Here is a 19,550-nt window from a genome sequence, read left to right as displayed (position 1 = left end):
ACTCCCAATGCAGAACCCAGTGGGGAGACAGGCCTGGGATGTGACTTGAGGAGACACTGTCCCTGGACAATCTGGCTCCTGTGAGGGCTGTCAGGCCCTCCACCTACTTTCCCGCCGAGGACCCAGGGAAAGCAGCCTGTCTGCTTAGCCCGGCCTCTGCCGCCAGGCCCTCACCCAGGAGGGCCGAGCTGGGTGGAGCTCAGGGTCTCAGGCGTCAGCTCCTCCGCCCGCCCCCCCCCCATTGGCCCGTCAAACGAGGCCCCCGGCTCCCCACCCCTTCCCCGGTCTCGGGCCCCTTCCTCCTGAGGCCAGCGAGGCTCTCCACTTCCTCGTGAGCCCGCGGCCCAGCAGGGCAGCGAGTGGCCGTGGATACCCCGGCAGGACGTCCCGACCCCGCTGCCCCCGAGCCCCGCTGCCCCGACCCCGGCTGCCCCGACCCCGACCCCCGCCCGACCCCGACCCCCGCTGCCCCGCTGCCCCGGCTGCCCCGACCCCGACCCCCGCTGCCCCGACCCCGACCCCCGCTGCCCCGACCCCGACCCCCGCTGCCCCGACCCCCGCTGCCCCGACCCTGCTGCCCCGACCCCGCTGCCCCGACCCCGCTGTCCCGACCCCCTCTGCCCCGACCCCGCTGCCCCGACCCCCGCTGCCCCGACCCCCGCTGCCCCGACCCCCGCTGCCCCGACCCCGACCCCCGCTGCCCCGACCCCCGCTGCCCCGACCCCGACCCCCGCTGCCCCGACCCCGACCCCCGCTGCCCCAACCCCGACCCCCGCTGCCCCGACCCCGACCCCCGCTGCCCCAACCCCGACCCCCGCTGCCCCGACCCCGCTGTCCCGACCCTGACCCCCGCTGCCCCGACCCCGACCCCCGCTGCCCCGACCCCGCTGTCCCGACCCCGACCCCCGCTGCCCCGACCCCGCTGCCCCGACCCCCGCTGCCCCGACACCACTGCCCCGACCCCGACCCCCGCTGCCCCGACCCCCGCTGCCCCGACCCCGCTGCCCCGACCCCGACCCCCGCTGCCCCGACCCCCGCTGCCACGACCCCCGCTGCCCCGACCCCGCTGTCCCGACCCCCGCTGTCCCGACCCCGACCCCCGCTGCCCCGACACCACTGCCCCGACCCCGACCCCCGCTGCCCCGACCCCGACCCCCGCTGCCCCGACCCCCGCTGCCCCGACCCCCGCTGCCCCGACCCCGACCCCCGCTGCCCCGACCCCGACCCCCGCTGCCCCGACCCCAACCCCCGCTGCCCCGACCCCGACCCCCGCTGCCCCGACCCCGCTGTCCCGACCCCGACCCCGCTGCCCCGACCCCGCTGCCCCGACCCCGACCCCCGCTGCCCCGACCCCGGCTGTCTTGACCCGGACAAAAATCTAGGCTCTGGCCGCCGCGGGGTCCCAGGCCGAGCGGGATTCCGGGACCGGCTCCGCGGTGGAAGGCGGGACGCGGGAGCCACAGGGCCCCCCAGGAATCCACCGCGGGTCCCAGGAGGGAGCGCCCATCCACCCACGGAACAGGACGCGCGTGCACGCGGGGATCGCAGCCGGCGCGCCCTTGGGGCTCTGGTCCCGAGAGCATTGCCGTCCGCGCCCAGGCCGGCCCGGCGGGCTCTAGCGCGCTCCACCCCTGCCCGGCCGCCCCGCCCCCGACTTCCTCCGCCCTGCGCAGGCGCGACCCCACCCCGCCCCCTCCACCGCCCACGCACCCCACCTCGCCGTCGTGCGCAGGCGCGGCCCCGCCCCAGTCAGCCGCGGGCGGCGGTGACGTCACCTGCGCTCGTGCGCCCCCTGGCGGTCGCGCTCTGAGGCCGGCCGGGCGATCCCTGCACGGTCCGAGGGGGCGGCGGGCGGCGGGCGGCGGCGGTGGCGGCCTTCCGAGCTCGGTCCCTCGGGCCCGTCCCGGGCCGACGGCGGATGGGCGGCCCCAGGCCGCGAGGCAGCAGGCAGGGCGGGAGCGGCAGCCCGGGCGGCGCAGGGCGCGCGTGCGCGCGCGCGGGCCTCGGCGCGGCCGGGCGGGGCGCGGGCCGGCGGGCGGGGAGGGCGCCCCGCGTCCGAGCCTCGGGCCGGGCCCTGACGCCGCGCGGCCCCGCGCCGCCAGCCCCGCGCCATGGCGGAGACCAAGATCATCTACCACATGGACGAGGAGGAGACGCCGTACCTGGTGAAGCTGCCCGTGGCGCCCGAGCGCGTCACGCTGGCCGACTTCAAGAGCGTGCTGAGCAGCCGGCCCGCGCACGCCTACAAATTCTTCTTCAAGTCCATGGACCAGGACTTCGGGTCAGTGCGCCCCGGGCGCTGTCGTCAGCGGGGACCGGGGACCGGGCGCCGGGGGGCCGGGCGGGCCGGGGACCGGGGGGTCGGGGACCGGGCGCCGGGGGGCCGGGGGCCGGGGGGTCGGGGGCCGGGGGCCGGGCGGGCCGGGGGCCGGGGGACCGGGCGGGCCGGGGACCGGGGGGCCGGGCGGGCCGGGGGCCGGGGGCCGGGCGGGCCGGGGGCCGGGGGGTCGGGGGCCGGGGGCCGGGCGGGCCGGGGGCCGGGGGTCGGGGGCCGGGGGCCGGGGGGTCGGGGGCCGGGGGGTCGGGGGCCGGGGGGTCGGGGGGCCGGGCGGGCCGGGGACCGGGTGGGCCGGGCGGGCCGGGCGGGCCGGGCGGGCCGGGGGGTCGGGGGCCGGGCGGGCCGGGGACCGGGGGGTCGGGGACCGGGCGCCGGGGGGCCGGGGGGTCGGGGGCCGGGGGACCGGGCGGGCCGGGCGGGCCGGGGGGCCGGGGGCCGGGGGGTCGGGGGCCGGGGGACCGGGCGGGCCGGGGGTCGGGGGCCGGGGGACCGGGCGGGCCGGGGGTCGGGGAGTCGGGGGCCAGGGGGTCGGGGGCCGGGGGACCGGGCGGGCCGGGGGTCGGGGACCGGGCGGGCCGGGGGCCGGGGGACCGGGCGGGCCGGGGGTCGGGGGCCGGGGGACCGGGCGGGCCGGGGGTCGGGGAGTCGGGGGCCGGGGGGTCGGGGGCCGGGGGGCCGGGCGGGCCGGGGGTCGGGGGCCGGGGGACCGGGCGGACCGGGGGCCGGGGGATCGGGGGCCGGGCGGGCCGGGGGCCGGGGACCGGGGGGGGTCGGAGGCCGGGGGCCGGGCCCTGCGCGCGCCTCCACTTGTCCGCCGCGGGCCGGGTCCGAGCGGCGGCCCCGCTTCCTGGCTCGCGCAGTCGTTTTCCTTGCCTTCTGCGGGGCCGAATCTGCGGCCACCCCAGACCAGAGCCCGCCGCCCCTTGGCACAGGCCGGGCGCAGGGCCGGCCGTTCCGGTAACCTCGGGGCTGGGGGGCTGTCGAAGGCAGCGAGGGTCAGGCCGGTCCCGAGGCCCGGCGGACCCCTCGTTGGGATGGGCAGGACAGGCACCTTCGTGGGGTCGCCGGGGTTGGCATAAGTTTTGTCTCCTGTCGAAGAAGAAAGGCCCTTCTCACGAGGGGGCCGAGGTCAGTGTCACTGGGGACCCAGGAAGTCCACCGCACCTGCTCGGTCCCGAGCTTCCTGGCTCGTGGGCCTCTGTCCCCAGAGAAACTACACTTGCAATCCGAGGAGAGCGGGTGTCGGTTGCTTTGAGCCGGCTGCTGGGCCAGTGTCTCCAAACGTGACTACTGTAGCAGCGCTCCCCGGGGAAGGGGCCTTCCACTTGTGGGGAGTTAAGCCTCTGTGACAAGGAGCAGGGGTCTGGCTGTCCACAGAGGCCTGGCCTAGTGCAGACTTGGTAACCCGAGTCTGCTGCTTGGCAGTGCTGGGGCGGGGTGGGGTGGGGGAGGACGGGACAAACTTAGGCCTGTGGTTGGGGCAGGTGCTCCTGGTGCCCTCAGGCATGTCCTGTCCTTGTGTGTGGCCTGGTCTTGGACTTTGACATTGAGGACATTTCCTAGATTCCATGGCTGTGCGGTCTCTGGGCAGCCTCAGGTTGGGTCAAGCTCAGGCCATCATGTGGCTCCTGATGTGTTGTGGGAGACGGAGGGAAAGGTGGAGAGTCCTGTGGATAGCTGGGCTCGCTCTTGCCCACTTAGCCCAGCCACAGGGAATAAGCAGAGGAGGGGCGCCCTGGGCAGCCTAAAGGTGTGGTGCTGGGGCTTAGCTTGGGCTCCAAGAGGCTGGCCCTCCCTCCCCACCTTGCTAGGTGACCTCCCGTGGACCCCAGTCCCCCGTGCCTGGGCTTCCCTGGGCTGGAGCATCAGGTGTATGTGTGGAAGGCTCCTTAGTTTTTAACTGAGTCTATTAGTTTAGCGGAAGTCTCCAGAAATGTTCTTCTTCACAGACTAATGCTGCCCACTACTGCATGTTGCTCCCAGACCCAGTCTGCTGTCTGCAGTGCTAGGCAACCTTTTTTTTTTTTTTTTGGGTCGGTCGTGGGGGCCTGAACTCTGGGCCTGGGCGCTGTCCCTCAGCTCTTCAGCTCAAGGCTAGCGCTCTACCACTTGAGCCGCAGTGCCACTTCCACTTTTCTGGTGGTTTATTGGTGATAAGAGTTTCACAGACTTTCTTTCCCAGGCTAGCTTTGAGCCGCAATCCTCAGATCTCAGGATAGGATGACAGGCGTGAGCCACTGGCACCTGGCTCTGGAACCTTTTTGAGGGGACTCGTACCCTCTTCCTGATGCCCATCTAGGGCTGCCAAGAGCAGATCACCTGGCCTCAACCCCCATGCCCTCCAGTGGAGCTGCGCTGTGGGCAGGCGTGGAGGACCTATAGGTGCCCAACCTCAGAGGTGGGTTTTATGTAGGAACAGCCCCTTTGGATATTTGGGGAGGCTTGGGCATGGCTAGGCTGTGGGGCAGTTAGCTAGCAGAGAGCTTAAGGGTACAAGGTGGGAATCTCATATTTTCAGGACAGCTGGGAGGCGGAGAGCCACGAGCATAGAGGTGGAGGCTGGCCTGGGTGACACAGAATGTTCCATGAACAGGCAGGACAAGGGCTGTACCTTGTTTCCTCCCTGTTCTCTGATCATTGGCCATCTAGCCTCAGGAATCTGAGAGGGATCTCTGTCAACTGCTTCCCTCCTCTCCTTGCCGGAGTTCCACGCAGGGCTTCAGAGTCTATCTGGTCTTCAGGATGGTGCAGTCAGTGGACTAGATTCCCTGGGGAAGGGGCTTCTCCACTTCAGCGCGGGTCACTGAGAGCTGAGCTTGGAGCATGCTTTGGATACCTTGGGGAGGGGGAGGAAGTTCCTGGTGGGGCTGGGCGGTGGGCCCAAGGAGGCCTGATGGAGGCTCTGCAGAGTGCTTTGGTGACTCTGGGTTTCCTGCTCCCGACCACAGCTGGCTCTAGGGGGAGTGGATTCTGGTCGGTGTTGGCCCCTTTCACACACACCTTTGGCCAAAGTGTCTGCACGTCCTGGTGTTCTGACCCAGGGCCCATAGGGCTGGGCGGCTGAGCCCTGGGTTGGGTCTGGTGGTGGTGGTGGAAGGTGGTCTCTGAGGCCGCTAGGGAAGGTGTTTGTCTCTCAGTCCCAGGACAGGGGAAGAGCGCTTGCTGCTGTCAGCCTGCTGGACATGGCACTGAGCTTCTGCCTCTGCATCTTTGAGGGCCAGGGGGCGAGGGTAGGGTCTAGGAACCCCAGACTCCCTGCATCCTGGTAGGGCCACCATGGGCTGCGCTGCCCTTCCCGACGGTGCTGACTGGGTTTGGACATTCCACCTCCCTGTGCTATGTGCACCTCCCTGGTATTGGGAGAGTCTAGGCCTGGGCCGGGGATACACTGGAGCCGGCAAAGCCTGAGCCTGGGGAGGAGGCTTAGGTCCACGGACTCAGTGCTGCCCTTGTGTGGGCTGGCAGGAGAGTGGCTAGCTTTGGTCAGGAGCTAGGCCCTGGTCTGCCGGCTGGAGACTTAGGGTTTTCTCACGCCCTGTGCTGTGCTCTGCCAGCCTCTGTGTCTACAGAGGAGGACAGACTTACTAAGGGCTGTGCCCCTGGGGAAGCTGGTCCAGGCCTGTGCTGTGGCTTCTCAGAGCCCTGAGGTCCTCCTGGGCCAAGCTGTGCTGAGTTCAGCGGTCCCTACCTTCATCCCTGGGGCGGGATGCAGGGCTGGTGGTGACAGCTACAAGTGGGAGGCTAACCAAGATCTCCTTGGGGATTGTGAGGCTGTGGGATGGGGCTGTACCTCAAGTGGTAGAGCACCACCCCAAGTGAAAAAACCTGAGGGACAGTGCCTAGGTCCTGAGTTTAAGCCCTAGTACTGGCACATGCATGTGCATGCACATGCACTCACACACACAAGAATTGTGAGGTTGGTGGGGCTGGGAAGGTGGCTCAGTGGTAGAGCGCTTGCCTTGCATGCCTGAGGCCCTGGGTTCGATTCCTCAGCACCACATAAGCAAAAAAAGAAAAAGCTGGAAATGGTGCTATGGCTCCAGTGGTAGAGCGCTCGCCTTGAGCTGAAGAGCTGAGGGACAGCGCCCAGGCCCAGAGTTCAGGCCCCACAACCGGACACCCCCCCAAAAAAAAAAAAGAATTGTGAGGTTGGGGGCAAAATGCTAGCAAAATGCTGAGAAAAGTTGGCAGTGATCACTGTGACGGCCACTTCTGGACAATCCAGGGCGCGAGCAGCCCGTGCAGCGCTGTGACGGCTCCCGCTGTGGGAAGCACTCCTGTCGCTACCCTTGGCCTGTGTTCTGGGGGGAGGGGCAGGGACTTCCCTGAGATCCAGGGCAAGTCTTCTCCCTCGCCTGCTGTCCTGGCCCCCTGGCCCTTTTTATCCCCTTCACCCCCGATCTAGGAGAAAGGCTGGACTTGAGCTCCTCAGGCTGAGAAGTGGGCCAAGAAACAGGGCCTTTGGGCCTGGAGGGGCGTCTGCCTGAGGGGCGGGGCAGAGGCCCCAGGTGGCCTGCTTGTGCCCCCTCGAGGCCCTGGCCTGGGCCGGACTCTGAGGCAGGCGGCAGCTGCCGGGGAGCTGCTTCCGTGACGCTCCCTGTGGCGCGTCGGATAGGGCTGGCCTTGGTGCGGCAGTGGAGAGGTTGCCAGGGGGCTTCTGGGGCCAGGCTCGGAGCTGAGGCGGGATCTCTGCTGGGGTCTCTGGTTCAGTCAGTTCACTCAGGGAGAGCCTCTGGAGCTCTGGCAGGTTCCCATGGTGACAGCCTCTTGATGGCTGCTTCTGCTGGGTCTGCTGTGTCCCAGTCTGTCCTGGGATGAGCCCAGCGTTGGGGCTGGGGCAGCAGACACCAGGGGCCCTGAGAGGTGGCTTTCCACTCATGAAGACCCGGTTCCTTGATGTGAGTCCCTAACGAGGCACCCAGAGGCAGTGGCTGGATGGGACGTAACTCCTTGTCTCTGTCACCCACTCTGCCCTAGGCCTCTTCCCCATGGATGGGTGGCCAGGGCCTGGTGGTTGGTGTCCCTTGGATGGCATGGTGGTGTCAGCTCCGATCAGGCCTCCAGTCACCTCAGCACAGCACAGGCTGTGTGGTGCTGGGGCCCGCGAACCTGGAGGGACAGGCAGGGGTGGCCTTGGGCCTGGCACAGGGACCGTTCCTTCCAGGTATGCTCCAGCTCCCGGCTCTCTAGCTTGGAAAATCCCACTGTGCTCGGTGGAGCTGAGCAGCCACAGGCCACAGCCCTTCCCAGGGGCCCCGTGACCTGTGTTGCTCGCCTTGCCCCTGTGCAGGGGCCTTGTTCCATCGCACACGCCCTCACCTGCCTGGGTCTCCATAGCTCCTTCCCAGTCCGTCAGACCAGGGCAGCGTTGAGACCAGGTGAGGCTTAGTGCTGGTCGGCGGCGATAGCTGGCTAGCAGTTGTCCCTGGTTGTCCCTCCAGGTCTTCAGGTAGGGTCAGACTGCAGCCCCCTGAGAGCTGGTACCGGTCTAGTGTGTGGAGTCTGCGTTGTCTCCCTGGCTGGACACACACATGAGGGCCCTCTTGACCACACAGAGGGCTGACTTGGCTGGTGACCTGCCCGGCCAGCTGTGATCTGAGACCTGCCTGGGCTGGCGGGATACAGGGAAGAACGTTAGGGGCTGACGGGCACGGAGCAGAGCGAGATGCAGATCCTGCAGGTTGAGACCCCTGATTAGTTCAGAGAGGCTCGGGGCCGCACTGGGCAGGGGTGGGCAGCCCCTGGGTCAGGCTGGGTCACGGTGGCCCGAGGAGCCGTGGACCTGCTGTTCCCATGCTGAGGGGGTCGGAGGCCTGTCTGTGAGTGGCCGGGGTTGGAGCCCTTGCCATGTGCAGTGGAGAGGCAGCGGAGAGCCCAGGACTGCCTGAGTGCCTTGGAGGTGACCTGCTGACCGAGAGGAGGGCCCGCGTGGTGTGAGCTCCAGGAGCAGCCGTGGGTGGGGCTGGGGAGACACCTGGAGTGAGACTGGGACGGGGCGCGCCTCAGGAGCCAGGCTCTCCCTAGGAGCCCTCTGCCCCAGCTGCCTAGCCCCTCTCACGGGTTGGAGGCCACCCCCCGTCCACCCCGTCCCGGTGCTGGGCAGGAGCAGAGGTGGAGCCTGGGGCCGGTGGGTGGGTGGCCGCCAAGGCCCTTGGGAAGGCATTGTGCCCGGGGAGGCCCCGCCACCCGCGGTGCCTCTCAGCCATGAGGCTTGTGCGGCAGCCTCTGTCTGTCTGCGTCTGTCTGTAGGGTGGTGAAGGAGGAGATCTCTGAGGACAACGCCAAACTGCCCTGCTTCAATGGCCGGGTAGTGTCCTGGGTGAGTGTGGGTGACCCCATTAGACCCCAGGAGGGGGTGCCCTTCTGGAAGGAGGTGGTTGGGCTGGAGGAGAGCAGGTGAACGGGGCTGGCCACCTGCTCTTGGTGCTCTGCAGGAGTGACCTTGCTTTCCCTTCACAGCTGGTACTGGCTGAGGGCTCCCACTCGGATGTGGGGTCCCAGGGCACTGACAGCCACATGGACCTCCCCCCACCCCTCGAGCGGACAGGTGGCATCGGGGACTCCCGGCCTCCTTCCTTTCAGTAAGGACTGGGGTGGGGTGGGGAAACAGAGCTCTGTTACTCCTGGATACCTGTACCTAAGGCCATGTGCAAGGGGCTGGCCGCAGGGGCTGCTTGCTGTAGCTGAGGTCCCCTCTTGTGTAGGGACACCGGTGGCCGGTTCTGCCCCGTCCCAACCCATCCTGCCCCACTTGTCCCCCTCCCTCACCCCCCACCCCCCCATCCTGCCCCACCTGTCCCCCTCCCTCACCCCCCATCCTGCCCCACCTGTCCCCCTCCCTCAACCCCCATCCTGCCCCACCTGTCCCCCTCCCTCACCCCCCATCCTGCCCCACCTGTCCCCCTCCCTCACCCCCCATCCTGCCCCACCTGTCCCCCTCCCTCACCCCCCATCCTGCCCCACCTGTCCCCCTCCCTCACCCCCCATCCTGCCCCACCTGTCCCCCTCCCTCACCCCCCATCCTGCCCCACCTGTCCCCCTCCCTCAACCCCCATCCTGCCCCACCTGTCCCCCTCCCTCACCCCCCATCCTGCCCCACCTGTCCCCCTCCCTCACCCCCCATCCTGCCCCACCTGTCCCCCTCCCTCACCCCCCATCCTGCCCCACCTGTCCCCCTCCCTCACCCCCATCCTGCCCCACCTGTCCCCCTCCCTCACCCCCACCCCCGCCATCCTGCCCCACCTGTCCCCCTCCCTCACCCCCCATCCTGCCCCACCTGTCCCCCTCCCTCACCCCCCATCCTGCCCCACCTGTCCCCCTCCCTCACCCCCCCATCCTGCCCCACCTGTCCCCCTCCCTCACCCCCCCATCCTGCCCCACCTGTCCCCCTCCCTCACCTCCCCATCCTGCCCCACCTGTCCCCCTCCCTCACCCCCACCCCCCCATCCTGCCCCACCTGTCCCCCTCCCTCACCCCCCCATCCTGCCCCACTCTGTCCTTTGCACAGTCCAAATGTGGCCAGCAGCCGTGATGGGATGGATAATGAGACGGGCACGGAGTCTATGCTCAGTCATCGGCGGGAGCGAGGCCGGCGCCGGAACCGCGATGAGGGTACTGCATGCTTGGTCCTCAGGCCTAGGCCCAAGCCCCTGGGAGGCCACAGAGCCCAAGTGCTACCACCACCCCGAGTCTCCCCTCAGCGGCCCGAGATCCCTGGGTGGGAGCCCTGGGCCTGGTGCTGCCCCCACCCCCTTTTCCCTCGCCACTCCTCAATCCCAGTTCCCCTCAGCTCCCAGACAAGCAGCAGCTTGGCTGTGTGTTCTGAGGCTCTGTGGTCAGCTCCCTCTCTGCTGTCCCACAGCGGCCCGGACCAATGGGCACCCAAGGGGGGACCGGCGGCGGGACTTGGGGCTACCCCCAGACAGCGCATCCACTGCACTTAGCAGTGAGCTCGAGTCCAGCAGCTTCATCGACTCTGATGAGGAGGACAACACAAGCCGGTGGGCTGGGCGTGTGCGCGGGCGCGGGCACGGGCGCGGGCGCGTGGGACTGGCTTAGCATGCTCATGTCCCACGCTGGTCTGCCTGTGTGGGGTCTCAAGTACACACCCGTGTGCCTGTTGCATATGAGGCGTGAGGGGCGCAAAGACAATGGCTCCAGGCTATACCTCTACAGCCGGCTCTGTGGGAGAGGGAGCCATGTGTCTCCCCGGTCTGGGTCCTTGGCGCTCTGACCTCTGACCCTGTCCCACCAGGCTGAGCAGCTCCACCGAGCAGAGTACCTCCTCCCGGCTCATCCGGAAGCACAAGCGCCGGAGGCGGAAGCAGCGCTTGAGGCAGACAGACCGGGTTGGTGGGCGGGGTGGGGTGGGCGGGGCCGGCGTGGGCGGGGCCGCCGCAGCCCCTCACCGGGTCCCGGGTTGGTGGGCGGGGTGGGGTGGGCGGGGCCGGCGTGGGCGGGGCCGCCGCAGCCCTCACCGGGTCCCCCCACAGGCGTCGTCCTTCAGCAGCATCACCGACTCCACCATGTCCTTGAACATCATCACTGTCACGCTCAACATGGGTGAGGCCTGTGGGCGAGCCGGGTGCGGTGGGAGTGGGCCTGGGTGGGGGTCTGCAGGGCCTGCTCACAGCCCCTCCTGCAGAGAGACACCACTTTCTGGGCATCAGCATCGTGGGCCAGAGCAATGACCGGGGCGACGGCGGCATCTACATCGGCTCCATCATGAAGGGCGGGGCTGTGGCCGCGGACGGCCGCATCGAGCCCGGAGACATGCTGCTGCAGGTGAGAGCCCTGGGTGCTGCTGGGCTGAGCTGTCCCCTCACCCGGAACCCCTGACCCCCGGCCCCCGACTCCTGCAGGTGAACGATGTCAACTTTGAGAACATGAGCAACGATGATGCCGTGCGGGTGCTGCGGGAGATCGTGTCCCAGACAGGGTGAGGACAGTGGGTTTGTTGGGGGGGGAGGGGGGGGAGAGGGTGCTGCTGGGAGGGGCTGCCCGGGGCCTCATCATGTGACCGGCCTGCCCTGCAGGCCTATCAGCCTCACAGTGGCCAAGTGCTGGGACCCGACGCCTAGGAGCTACTTCACCATCCCGAGGGGTGAGTGAGCAGGCAAGGTGGGCGGGGCCAGGGGCGGGGCGGGGCGGCCGTCTGGCCCGGCCTCCTGACAGATCTCTCTTCTCTGCTCCCGTGCTGCGTCTTCCCTCTCCGTCACCGTCGTCCTCGCCTGGTGGCGGCTGCCCAGCTGACCCTGTGCGGCCAATTGACCCGGCTGCCTGGCTGTCGCACACGGCCGCACTGACAGGCGCCCTGCCCCGCTACGGTACGAGCCCCTGCTCCAGTGCCGTCACCCGCACCAGCTCCTCCTCACTAACCAGCTCAGTGCCTGGCGCCCCACGTAAGTGGCAGCTTGGGAGGACCCGGCAGGAGGCAGGCTGGGGCGAGGCCTGTTCCAGGCCTGAGCCTCCGCGCTCTCATCCCCGCCAGGAGGCAGGCTGGGGGCGAGGCCTGTTCCAGGCCTGAGCCTCCTGCTCCATGGCTGCTGTCGGGGCTCATGACACATGCTGTCCCCAGCTCCCTTGGAGATGTGTGCACACAGCCCAGCCCCACCTGAGTAGAGGAGTGGGGTGCAGGCAGGGTGTGCTGAGTGGGAGGAGAGAGTGGGCCTTCCTCTGCTTACCAGCCACTAACACAACTAACAGCCCCGAGCCTGCAGCGGTGGGTGTGAGGACAGGCAGGCCTGGTGTGAGTGGTCGTGGAGGACAGACAGGCCTGGTGTGTGTGAGTGGACGTGGAGAAGGACAGGCAGGCCTGGTGTGTGTGAGTGGATGTGGAGGACAGACAGGCAGGCCTGGTGTGTGTGACACTGGTTGAGTTGGGGTGGGCTTGCCCCAGTTTTGGCTCCTGGGGAGGGGCATCTGTAGGAGGAGGGGGAAGGCTCAGCTCCCTCCGTCTCCCGGGTCCTGGTCTCAGGCCTGGGCTCTGGGTAGCAGGCTGTGTCCGGCGCCGCCTCTGCATGCCGGCTGCTCACCTGGTGCTTGGGGGTGGGGATGTCTTGCAGAGTTGGAAGACACGCCGCTGACCGTGAAGAGTGACATGGGTGCCATAGTGCGAGTCATGCAGTTGCCTGACTCAGGACTGGAGATTCGTGATCGCATGTGGCTCAAGATCACCATCGCCAATGCCGTGATTGGTGAGTTCATGCCTGTGGGGTCTGGCTCACCGCCCGGTGGCCGGGCCCGCCAGGCTGACTCGGTGGGGGTGTGGCCAGGGGCAGACGTGGTGGACTGGCTGTACACACACGTGGAGGGCTTCAAGGAGCGGCGGGAGGCCAGGAAGTACGCCAGCAGCATGCTGAAGCATGGCTTCCTGCGGCACACGGTCAACAAGATCACCTTCTCCGAGCAGTGCTACTATGTCTTCGGGGACCTGTGCAGCAGTGAGTGAGGGCCAGAGGGCGGGGGAGCCCAGGGGCCCATCCGGCCTCCCTCATCCAACCTCTGCTCCCTCCCCCCAGATCTGGCAGCCCTGAACCTCAACAGTGGCTCCAGTGGAGCCTCAGATCAGGACACCCTGGCCCCGTTGCCCCACCCGTCTGCGCCCTGGCCCCTAGGTCAGGGCTACCCCTACCAGTACCCAGGGCCCCCGCCCTGCTTCCCACCCGCCTACCAGGACCCCGGCTTCGGCTACGGCAGCGGCAGCGCCGGAAGTCAGCAGAGTGAAGGTGAGCATCTCACTGGCTCTGCTCAGGCCCCGCTCCCGGCTCTGCCTGCCTTGCTGTCGCCCCCTGTGCTCTCGCTGTGTGCTTGGGCCCTGCGCTTGGGCCCTGCGTGGCTCCCTCCAGAGGGCAGATGTGGAGGCAGGCAGGAGTGGATTGGTGGGGAGAGCCTCAGCGGAAAGGGAGGCTGGGCGGGGCAGGTGCACAGGATGAGGAGGTGGGCGCAGGAGTGGGTGTGAGGGAGACCGAGGTGTCGAGCAGGCCGCTTTCCAGCCCAGCCGTACTCCCCAGGGCCTGGGCCCGGCTGGGAGCCAGGTGAGGACGGTGGACGGGGCTCAGGGTCCCTGGAGAGCTGGGACGAGGGGAGCCCTCCGGGTGGGACATGTCAGAGCCGAGGCCCGAGCCCAGGTGGGGTGCAGAGGTGCCAGTGGGTGCAGAGATGCCAGTGGGTGCAGAGATGCCAGTGGGTGCAGAGGTGCCATTGGGTGCAGAGGTGCCAGTGGGTGCAGAGATGCCAGTGGGTGCAGAGGTGCCAGTGGGTGCAGAGGTGCCAGTGGGTGCAGAGGCGCCAGTGGGTGCAGAGGTGCCGTGGCCGTTCTGTGGGTAAAGGGAGAGGGGCCAGCAGTCAGCTTAGGGCACCCAGATGTTGGGAGAGAGGAGGAGAGCGGCGGGGGCAGGGCCTGAGGCGGAGCTGGCGGGGGTCTGTGGACCCTGTGCAGGCCCTCACCGCACCGTAGCCCAGTCTGGCCTGCTGTCTGCTCAGCTGGCAGTGGGTGGCGCCGGGCTGGTGTGTGACTTATGCTGTTCCTTGCTTTGTGCTGAGCAAGCCTTAGACTGAAGGACTAGCAGAGTGGACCCTCGGCCGGTAAGCCAGGGCCCCGCCTCCCTCAGCATGTCCCCAGCCAGCGTGTGTCCTCGCCAGCTAGCTGGCTCTGGCCTTGGTGTTGGGGGATGGTGGTTTTTGGGGTGTATAGTCCATGATGCCTGATGGGGTCAGCAGCATACAGGGCCTTCACTGGTGCCTCAGTTTCTTAGCTGTAAGACTAGTGTTGGGGTGAGGGGGGAGGTGTTGTGCTGGCCCTGTTCCCCCTTCCGCCCTGTGTCCTCTCCCCAACCCTCACCCCCAGTGTCCCCAGTGTCTCTGTTGCTGCCGCCATATCCCATCTCCTGTTTTGGGGCAGGGCCCGCCCAGCCCTCCCGTCTGCATGGCCACCCCTCGCACTCCTGCTCAGGCCTGCTTAGTCCCTGGCTCTCTGGGAGCAGCTGGGGGGCCTGGCAGCCCAGCTTGGTACTGACCTTGCCCTTGTCTCCCTTTTCACTCCTAGGGAGCAAAAGCAGTGGGTCCACCCGGAGCAGCCGCCGGGCCGCAGGCCGGGCCGCTGGGGCTGGGGGCAGCGGCAGTGAATCGGATCCCACGGTGCCAAGTGGGCCGGGCAGCACCGGCTGGCAGGAGCGCCCTGCCAGCCAGCTCAGCCGTGGCAGCAGTCCTCGCAGCCAGGCCTCCACGGTTGCCCCAGGACTCCCCCCACTGCACCCCCTGACAAAGGCTTGTGCCGTGGTAGGGGGGCCCCCAGGAGGGCCGCCTGTCCGGGAGCTGGCCGCTGTCCCGCCGGAGTTGACAGGCAGCCGCCAGTCCTTTCAGAAGGCCATGGGGAACCCCTGTGAGTTCTTCGTGGACATCATGTAAACAGCGGCCAGTGCCTTCAGCCCTGCCAAGAGCAGGGGAACGGATGGTCCGTGGGCTTGCCTTAGTGGCTGTGGGGTGCCGGGACAGGGTAGGGGAGAGGGGCTGAGGGCAGCCACGCTGCTGGGATCTGGCTTGCCGGCTTATCCCAGGGCTCCTGGTGGAGCAGCCCTGGCCCTGCAGACCTGTCTGTGTTCTCGCGCAGGTTTGACTAGAAGCGTGACCCTCGGCATGAGGCTCGGGCTCCCAGACCCCTGCTAGGACGAGAAAGACCCTTCTGGGCTCCATGTTCCCCCCACGGCCCCCCGAGCTGTATACAAAACAGGGCCACAGACTAAGCCAGGCCCAAATGCCTCCACCCAGTTCACTGAGGGCCCTTGTCCTTCAGACCCAGGTGGGGCTCCTAGGAGTCGGATGGAGTCCCAGGCCTCTGCTGTCCACGTGGGATGTAACTTATTTATTTATTGCTGGCCTGCCCGCTCTGGGGGTGGGGGGCAGCCGGGGCATTTTGCATGTTCCCCTTCCCTCCTGGGACTCAGAGCAAGCATGGGAACGTGGGCTACGACCGAGAGACATGGGGAACACGGGAGAGAGGCTGGTGGCGGCACAGCGCGCCCTGGCCGTGGCTGAAGGGTGGTGTGCGGATGCCGAGGGAGCGGGTTCGGGTTCCAGGGGATGGCGGCAGCACACGAGGCCCTCAGCGGCCGCATTCCGGCACATGCCGCCACCTTCCGGGGCCCGGGCACCTACGCTGTAGATACTCTGTCGACGTCTGAGTGTCTGGGTAGTTCCTGTAGAGCTGCTTCTGTGTAAATGCTGCTTCTGTGTAAATGCTATTTTAAACACTAAAAAGCATTTAATTTTATGGGACCGACCCGTGTCCTCGTTTCCTCTTCTCCATCTTGCTACCTCAGGATCAAGGTGTGGGGGCCAGTGCCGGGCTGTCCTGGGCCTCTGAACCCGGGCAGCCCTGCTCCTGGCCCGCACTCCGCCCTCAGGCCCACCTCAGCCACCGGCTCCTCCCTCATCTGGCCGGCATTCTGTTCTTGGTGCGGACTTCCGACTTTAGGGGGCCTTGGCAGCTGGTGCTGGCCGTGGTGCTGACCCTCTTGGCTCTTGTCTGAGGGGCTGGTGCTGGCATAGCACCAATGACCCTTTCCTACTGGTGGGGCTGGGTTTGGAAGAAGGAAGCTGAGAGCCCTTTTTCCTCCCTTGAATGGGCTTCTACCAAGCTGGACAGCCATGCCCAGCCTTCCACTGTGATTCCAGCCTGAGGTGCCGGGTGGGGACCCCAGATTGAGCATAGCCAATTAAGCAAGTAGTGCTGGCTTCCCAAGGTTTCCTTGAGCTCAGGGTGTGGCTTCAGGTTCATGAGAAACCCATATGGGCTACCACCTGGAACACTAGGCCCCGCCTGCCCGGGCAGGTTTGGCTGGGACGTACATAGTAGGATCTAGAACAGAACCTGCCGTGGAGAGGCCGGGACCGCCCTGCATCTTGAAGATCCAGGGCTACTGTGGAGCTGAAATCCACCAACAACTTGGAGATGGAGTGAGCTGGAGATCTGGGGGTGTCGACTGGGGATCCCGAAGTTTCCAACTAGGGGTTCCTACTAGGGCTGGGGTCCCTGTGTGGGAGGTGTCAGGTCAGGACCACGTGTTGTGTCTTCGAGCGCCCCTCTGCCACTGCCGCTGCTCTCATCTGCTGTAGCCCTGGGGCTCCCTCCTAGGAAGAACTCAGGGGTGTTGAGGTTTGGCTGCCACAGAAGCAGGTAGCACTTAGGCAGGTAGAAGTTGGCCAGGATGCCCAAGGCACAGAACAGGATGGCACCCATCTGCACCGCGGGCTGATAAATGACCGGCACATTGGCCAGGAGAGGCACAAACAAGACCCAGGTGATGAAGTAGACCAGCATGGCGAAGGTGAGACCCCGAGCGCGGTTATAGCAGCCAGGCCGGGTCTGCACCAGGAAGGTGCCAAGGAAGCAGAGGAAAGCCAGCGCGGCGTTGGTGACGTGCACCAGGCCCAGGCTGGCCCAGGAGTGCATTTGGCAGTGCACCAGTGCCTCCGTGGGCAGCACCTGCCAGTCGGTCACTAGGCGTGGCGGGGACGCTGCCAGGTACCAGGCGCACAGCGCGGCTTCCGCTAGGACAGCCGGGAGCACCAGCAGCCAGGCCCAGGGCCCGCGCAGGTGGCCGCGGAGCCAGGCTGCCCAGCTCGGCGGCAGCTCCGACTCTGCAAAGGCCTCTGCTGCCTGCAGGAAGAGTGTGCTCAGGCAGCCTGTGAGCGGGAGGTGGGCCAGGGGCTGCTGAGCCACGCAGCTGGTGGGTCCTGGCCGGCCTGGGAACAGGAGGACACTGAGGCAGAAAAGGCTCAGGCAGGCCAGGCCAAAGCAGGCCAGAGGCCCGCCTGAAGCCCGCACCAGTGGGCTAGCCCGGTGGCACAGGAAGAGCCCTAGAGCAGCCAGTGCCAGCCCCAGCACCAGGCTGAGCAGCAAGAGCAGCAGCAGCACCGCAGGCTCCCCCCATGCCAAGAACCTGGGCCGGCGGGGAAAGCAGCGCGTGCTCCGCCCTGGGGACCACTGGTCCTGTTCACACGGGGTGCAGGTGAGGTCGTCTGTGGGGTGGGAGGGATGAGGATCATCTGGTGAGGGCTGGAGCTGGGGGCCCTGGCCTCCGCCGCAGAGCCAGGGCTCTGCCCTCGCGCCACGGGCCGTCCTGGGGAGGCTGCTCACCTGGACTCTGCCGGTAGCTGCCTGCCTTGCAGTCTATGCAGTCATAGCAGCAGGAATGGAAGCCTTTCACTCGGCGGACCTGTCCCTCCTCACACTGCCGGGAGCACCGGGACACTGGTACCTGGGCACGGGGCCTTGGGTCAGGCTTTGTTCACGGGTGCCCTCCCTCTACCCAGACATCGTAAGTCCCCAAGGCTGTCTGGCGGACCACGCGCCTTGCACCCACCTCCTTGCTTGGCCACCGCATCTGTGAGGGCTGTAGCGAAAGGCTGCCGTTGAAGGTGCCCACAGTGAGCAGTACCGGTGTGGGGCTCTGCCACACCCACATCTTCAGGTCATACTCCACCTCCACACTCCCTTTGTCATTGAACTGCAGCACCAGCTCTCGAGCTTGGAAGCTCAGGTTGTACATGTTCTTCAGGAGCTGAGGGGACGGGTGGGGTGGAGAAAAGGCCGACCGAGGAGCCACCCAGCCCACAGGCTTTGACCTTGCCTGGTGACCAACGAAAGGACCTTCTTGAAGGACCACCTTCAAGGACCAACGAAAGCTCGGTTCTTACCTGCCACGGCTGCAGCTGCCCTGGCGCGGCGCAGCTGGAGGCATTGCACCGCAGAGCGGTGTGAAGGGCCTGGGCCACGCTATGCACGGCTGCATAGGTGGCGAAGATCTGGTGGTGCAGCTGCCCAGCCGACAGGTTCTGCAGCAGCCAGCTGGATAGGTTGCGCAGGGTGATGTGATCGCACTGCGGGCAGCGTGGCCCCATCACCCGCTCTTCCTGGTCTTGTTCAGCATTCAGCGAGGCACAGAAGGCTGGGTCAGCAGCCAGGGCCAGCCGGGTCTCCACATAGTGGGAGAATTCAGGCAGCAGCGTGCCCCGCTGCAGAAAGCCAAGCACAGTGCCCACCTGGGCGATGTTGGGCAGTGACAGGAGCAGGTCTGAGGTCAGCCAGGCCTCGCTGGCCACCCAGACTTTGGGCGAGAGCCGGTGGTAGATACTGTAACTGAAGAGGGAGTGGACGGCTCGGGCAGAGGCAAACAGCACCACCACCTCCACTTTGCTCTGGTTCACTTGGTGCAGGACATCTGGGAGCTTGCCCAGCGGCTGGCTATCGACGTGGGGCAGCGGCACCAGGCCCTCATGTGCGATGCAGATGCCCTGTGCATTGGCCAGGCCCGAGAAGATACTCAGACCCTCCCGGCCATAGTCATCATTGCTGCCCAGGGCTGCCACCCAGTTCCACCGGAATCTCTGCAGCAGCGCCACGATGGCCTCTAGCTGTGTCCGGTCGCTGGGCACCGTGCGGAAGAAGGCCGGGAATGTCTCCCGGTCGCTCAGCCGATCCATGCTGGCGCTGTAGCTGACCTGTGGTGGACAAGACGCCTCCTGATGGGGGGTGTCCCGTGGACTTGGCTGGCTGGGGGTGGGGGGAACGAGGCCGCTTACCTGTGGCATGAGGAAAAAGCTGAAGAACTTGCCGGTAATGAGGGCCAGCTCTGAGGTGTGGGGCCCGATGACCGCCAGCACGCGGGGCTGGTACTTCGTGTAGTTGCAGTAGGCGGCGATGCGGTAGCTGCCTGCTTTGGCCAGGAACATGAGGCTGGGCTTTATGGTGACCACAGGCTCTGAGCAGGTGTCGTACAGGTCATAGCCCAGGTGTACTCCAGGCAGCAGGGCAGACCCATTGTTGATCTCCTCCACTGCCATCTTCATAGCCATCGCCAGAAACAGACCCAGGGACGAGAGCCTGAGGCCAGCCGCGGAGGGACGTGGTGACTGCCAGTGGCCCCCCCACGCCTGGGCACCACCCTCCCTCCTCACCCTGGCTGCTACCTCCGTACCTGGTGCACACGATGCCATTGGGTCGTATCCTGTGGTGGAGGCTGGCCTCCTCTGCCAAGCCCAGGGGGAAGAGCCCGCCCAGCACATACTCCCCTTGTGCCCTGAGCTGCTGGGACAGGCAAAAGGAAGCCCCGGTCCTGAGGCCCAGTGAAGCCGCCAGGCTGAGGCTTAGGACTGGGCCCAGCATGGCAGGTAGCAGCTTCCAGCAGCGAGTGGAGCAGGCGGGGCTGGT

The 19,550-nt window shown here is 67.3% G+C and overlaps 2 protein-coding genes across 3 annotated transcripts; one reads left to right on the top strand and one right to left on the bottom strand.

The window, feature by feature from the left end:
* The first annotated feature begins 1,765 nt into the window (after window positions 1-1,765).
* Dvl1 (dishevelled segment polarity protein 1) lies at window positions 1,766-15,613 on the top strand. 2 transcript variants are annotated; one of them, XM_070037086.1, is made up of 15 exons: window positions 1,766-2,281; window positions 8,588-8,657; window positions 8,798-8,919; window positions 9,846-9,949; window positions 10,200-10,338; window positions 10,593-10,686; window positions 10,831-10,900; window positions 10,983-11,122; window positions 11,200-11,276; window positions 11,374-11,441; window positions 11,587-11,739; window positions 12,403-12,534; window positions 12,613-12,780; window positions 12,859-13,065; window positions 14,385-15,613. In XM_070037086.1, the coding sequence occupies exons 1-15, from the start codon at window positions 2,112-2,114 to the stop codon at window positions 14,744-14,746; spliced, it is 2,076 nt and encodes a 691-aa protein (XP_069893187.1). In that variant the 5' UTR covers window positions 1,766-2,111; the 3' UTR covers window positions 14,747-15,613. The 2 variants fall into 2 exon arrangements, with proteins under 2 accessions (XP_069893187.1, XP_069893188.1); XM_070037087.1 differs by having other exon boundaries at window positions 2,035-2,281; window positions 11,587-11,664.
* Window positions 15,607-19,505, bottom strand: Tas1r3 (taste 1 receptor member 3). The gene is made up of 6 exons (XM_070037076.1): window positions 19,318-19,505; window positions 18,923-19,223; window positions 18,038-18,841; window positions 17,698-17,901; window positions 17,478-17,598; window positions 15,607-17,359 (listed from the first exon to the last, which is right to left on the bottom strand). Exons 1-6 carry the CDS (start codon window positions 19,503-19,505, stop codon window positions 16,356-16,358), a joined length of 2,622 nt encoding a protein of 873 aa, XP_069893177.1. The 3' UTR covers window positions 15,607-16,355.
* Between the last annotated feature and the right edge of the window lie 45 nt (window positions 19,506-19,550).

This window comes from Dipodomys merriami, unplaced genomic scaffold, assembly GCF_024711535.1.
Source record: "Dipodomys merriami isolate MVZ:Mamm:240054 unplaced genomic scaffold, mDipMer1.0.p SCAF_28, whole genome shotgun sequence".
Lineage (NCBI taxonomy): Eukaryota > Metazoa > Chordata > Mammalia > Rodentia > Heteromyidae > Dipodomys > Dipodomys merriami.
Note: the sequence above shows the minus strand (reverse complement) of the source record. Positions and strands in the feature narration are given on the sequence as shown.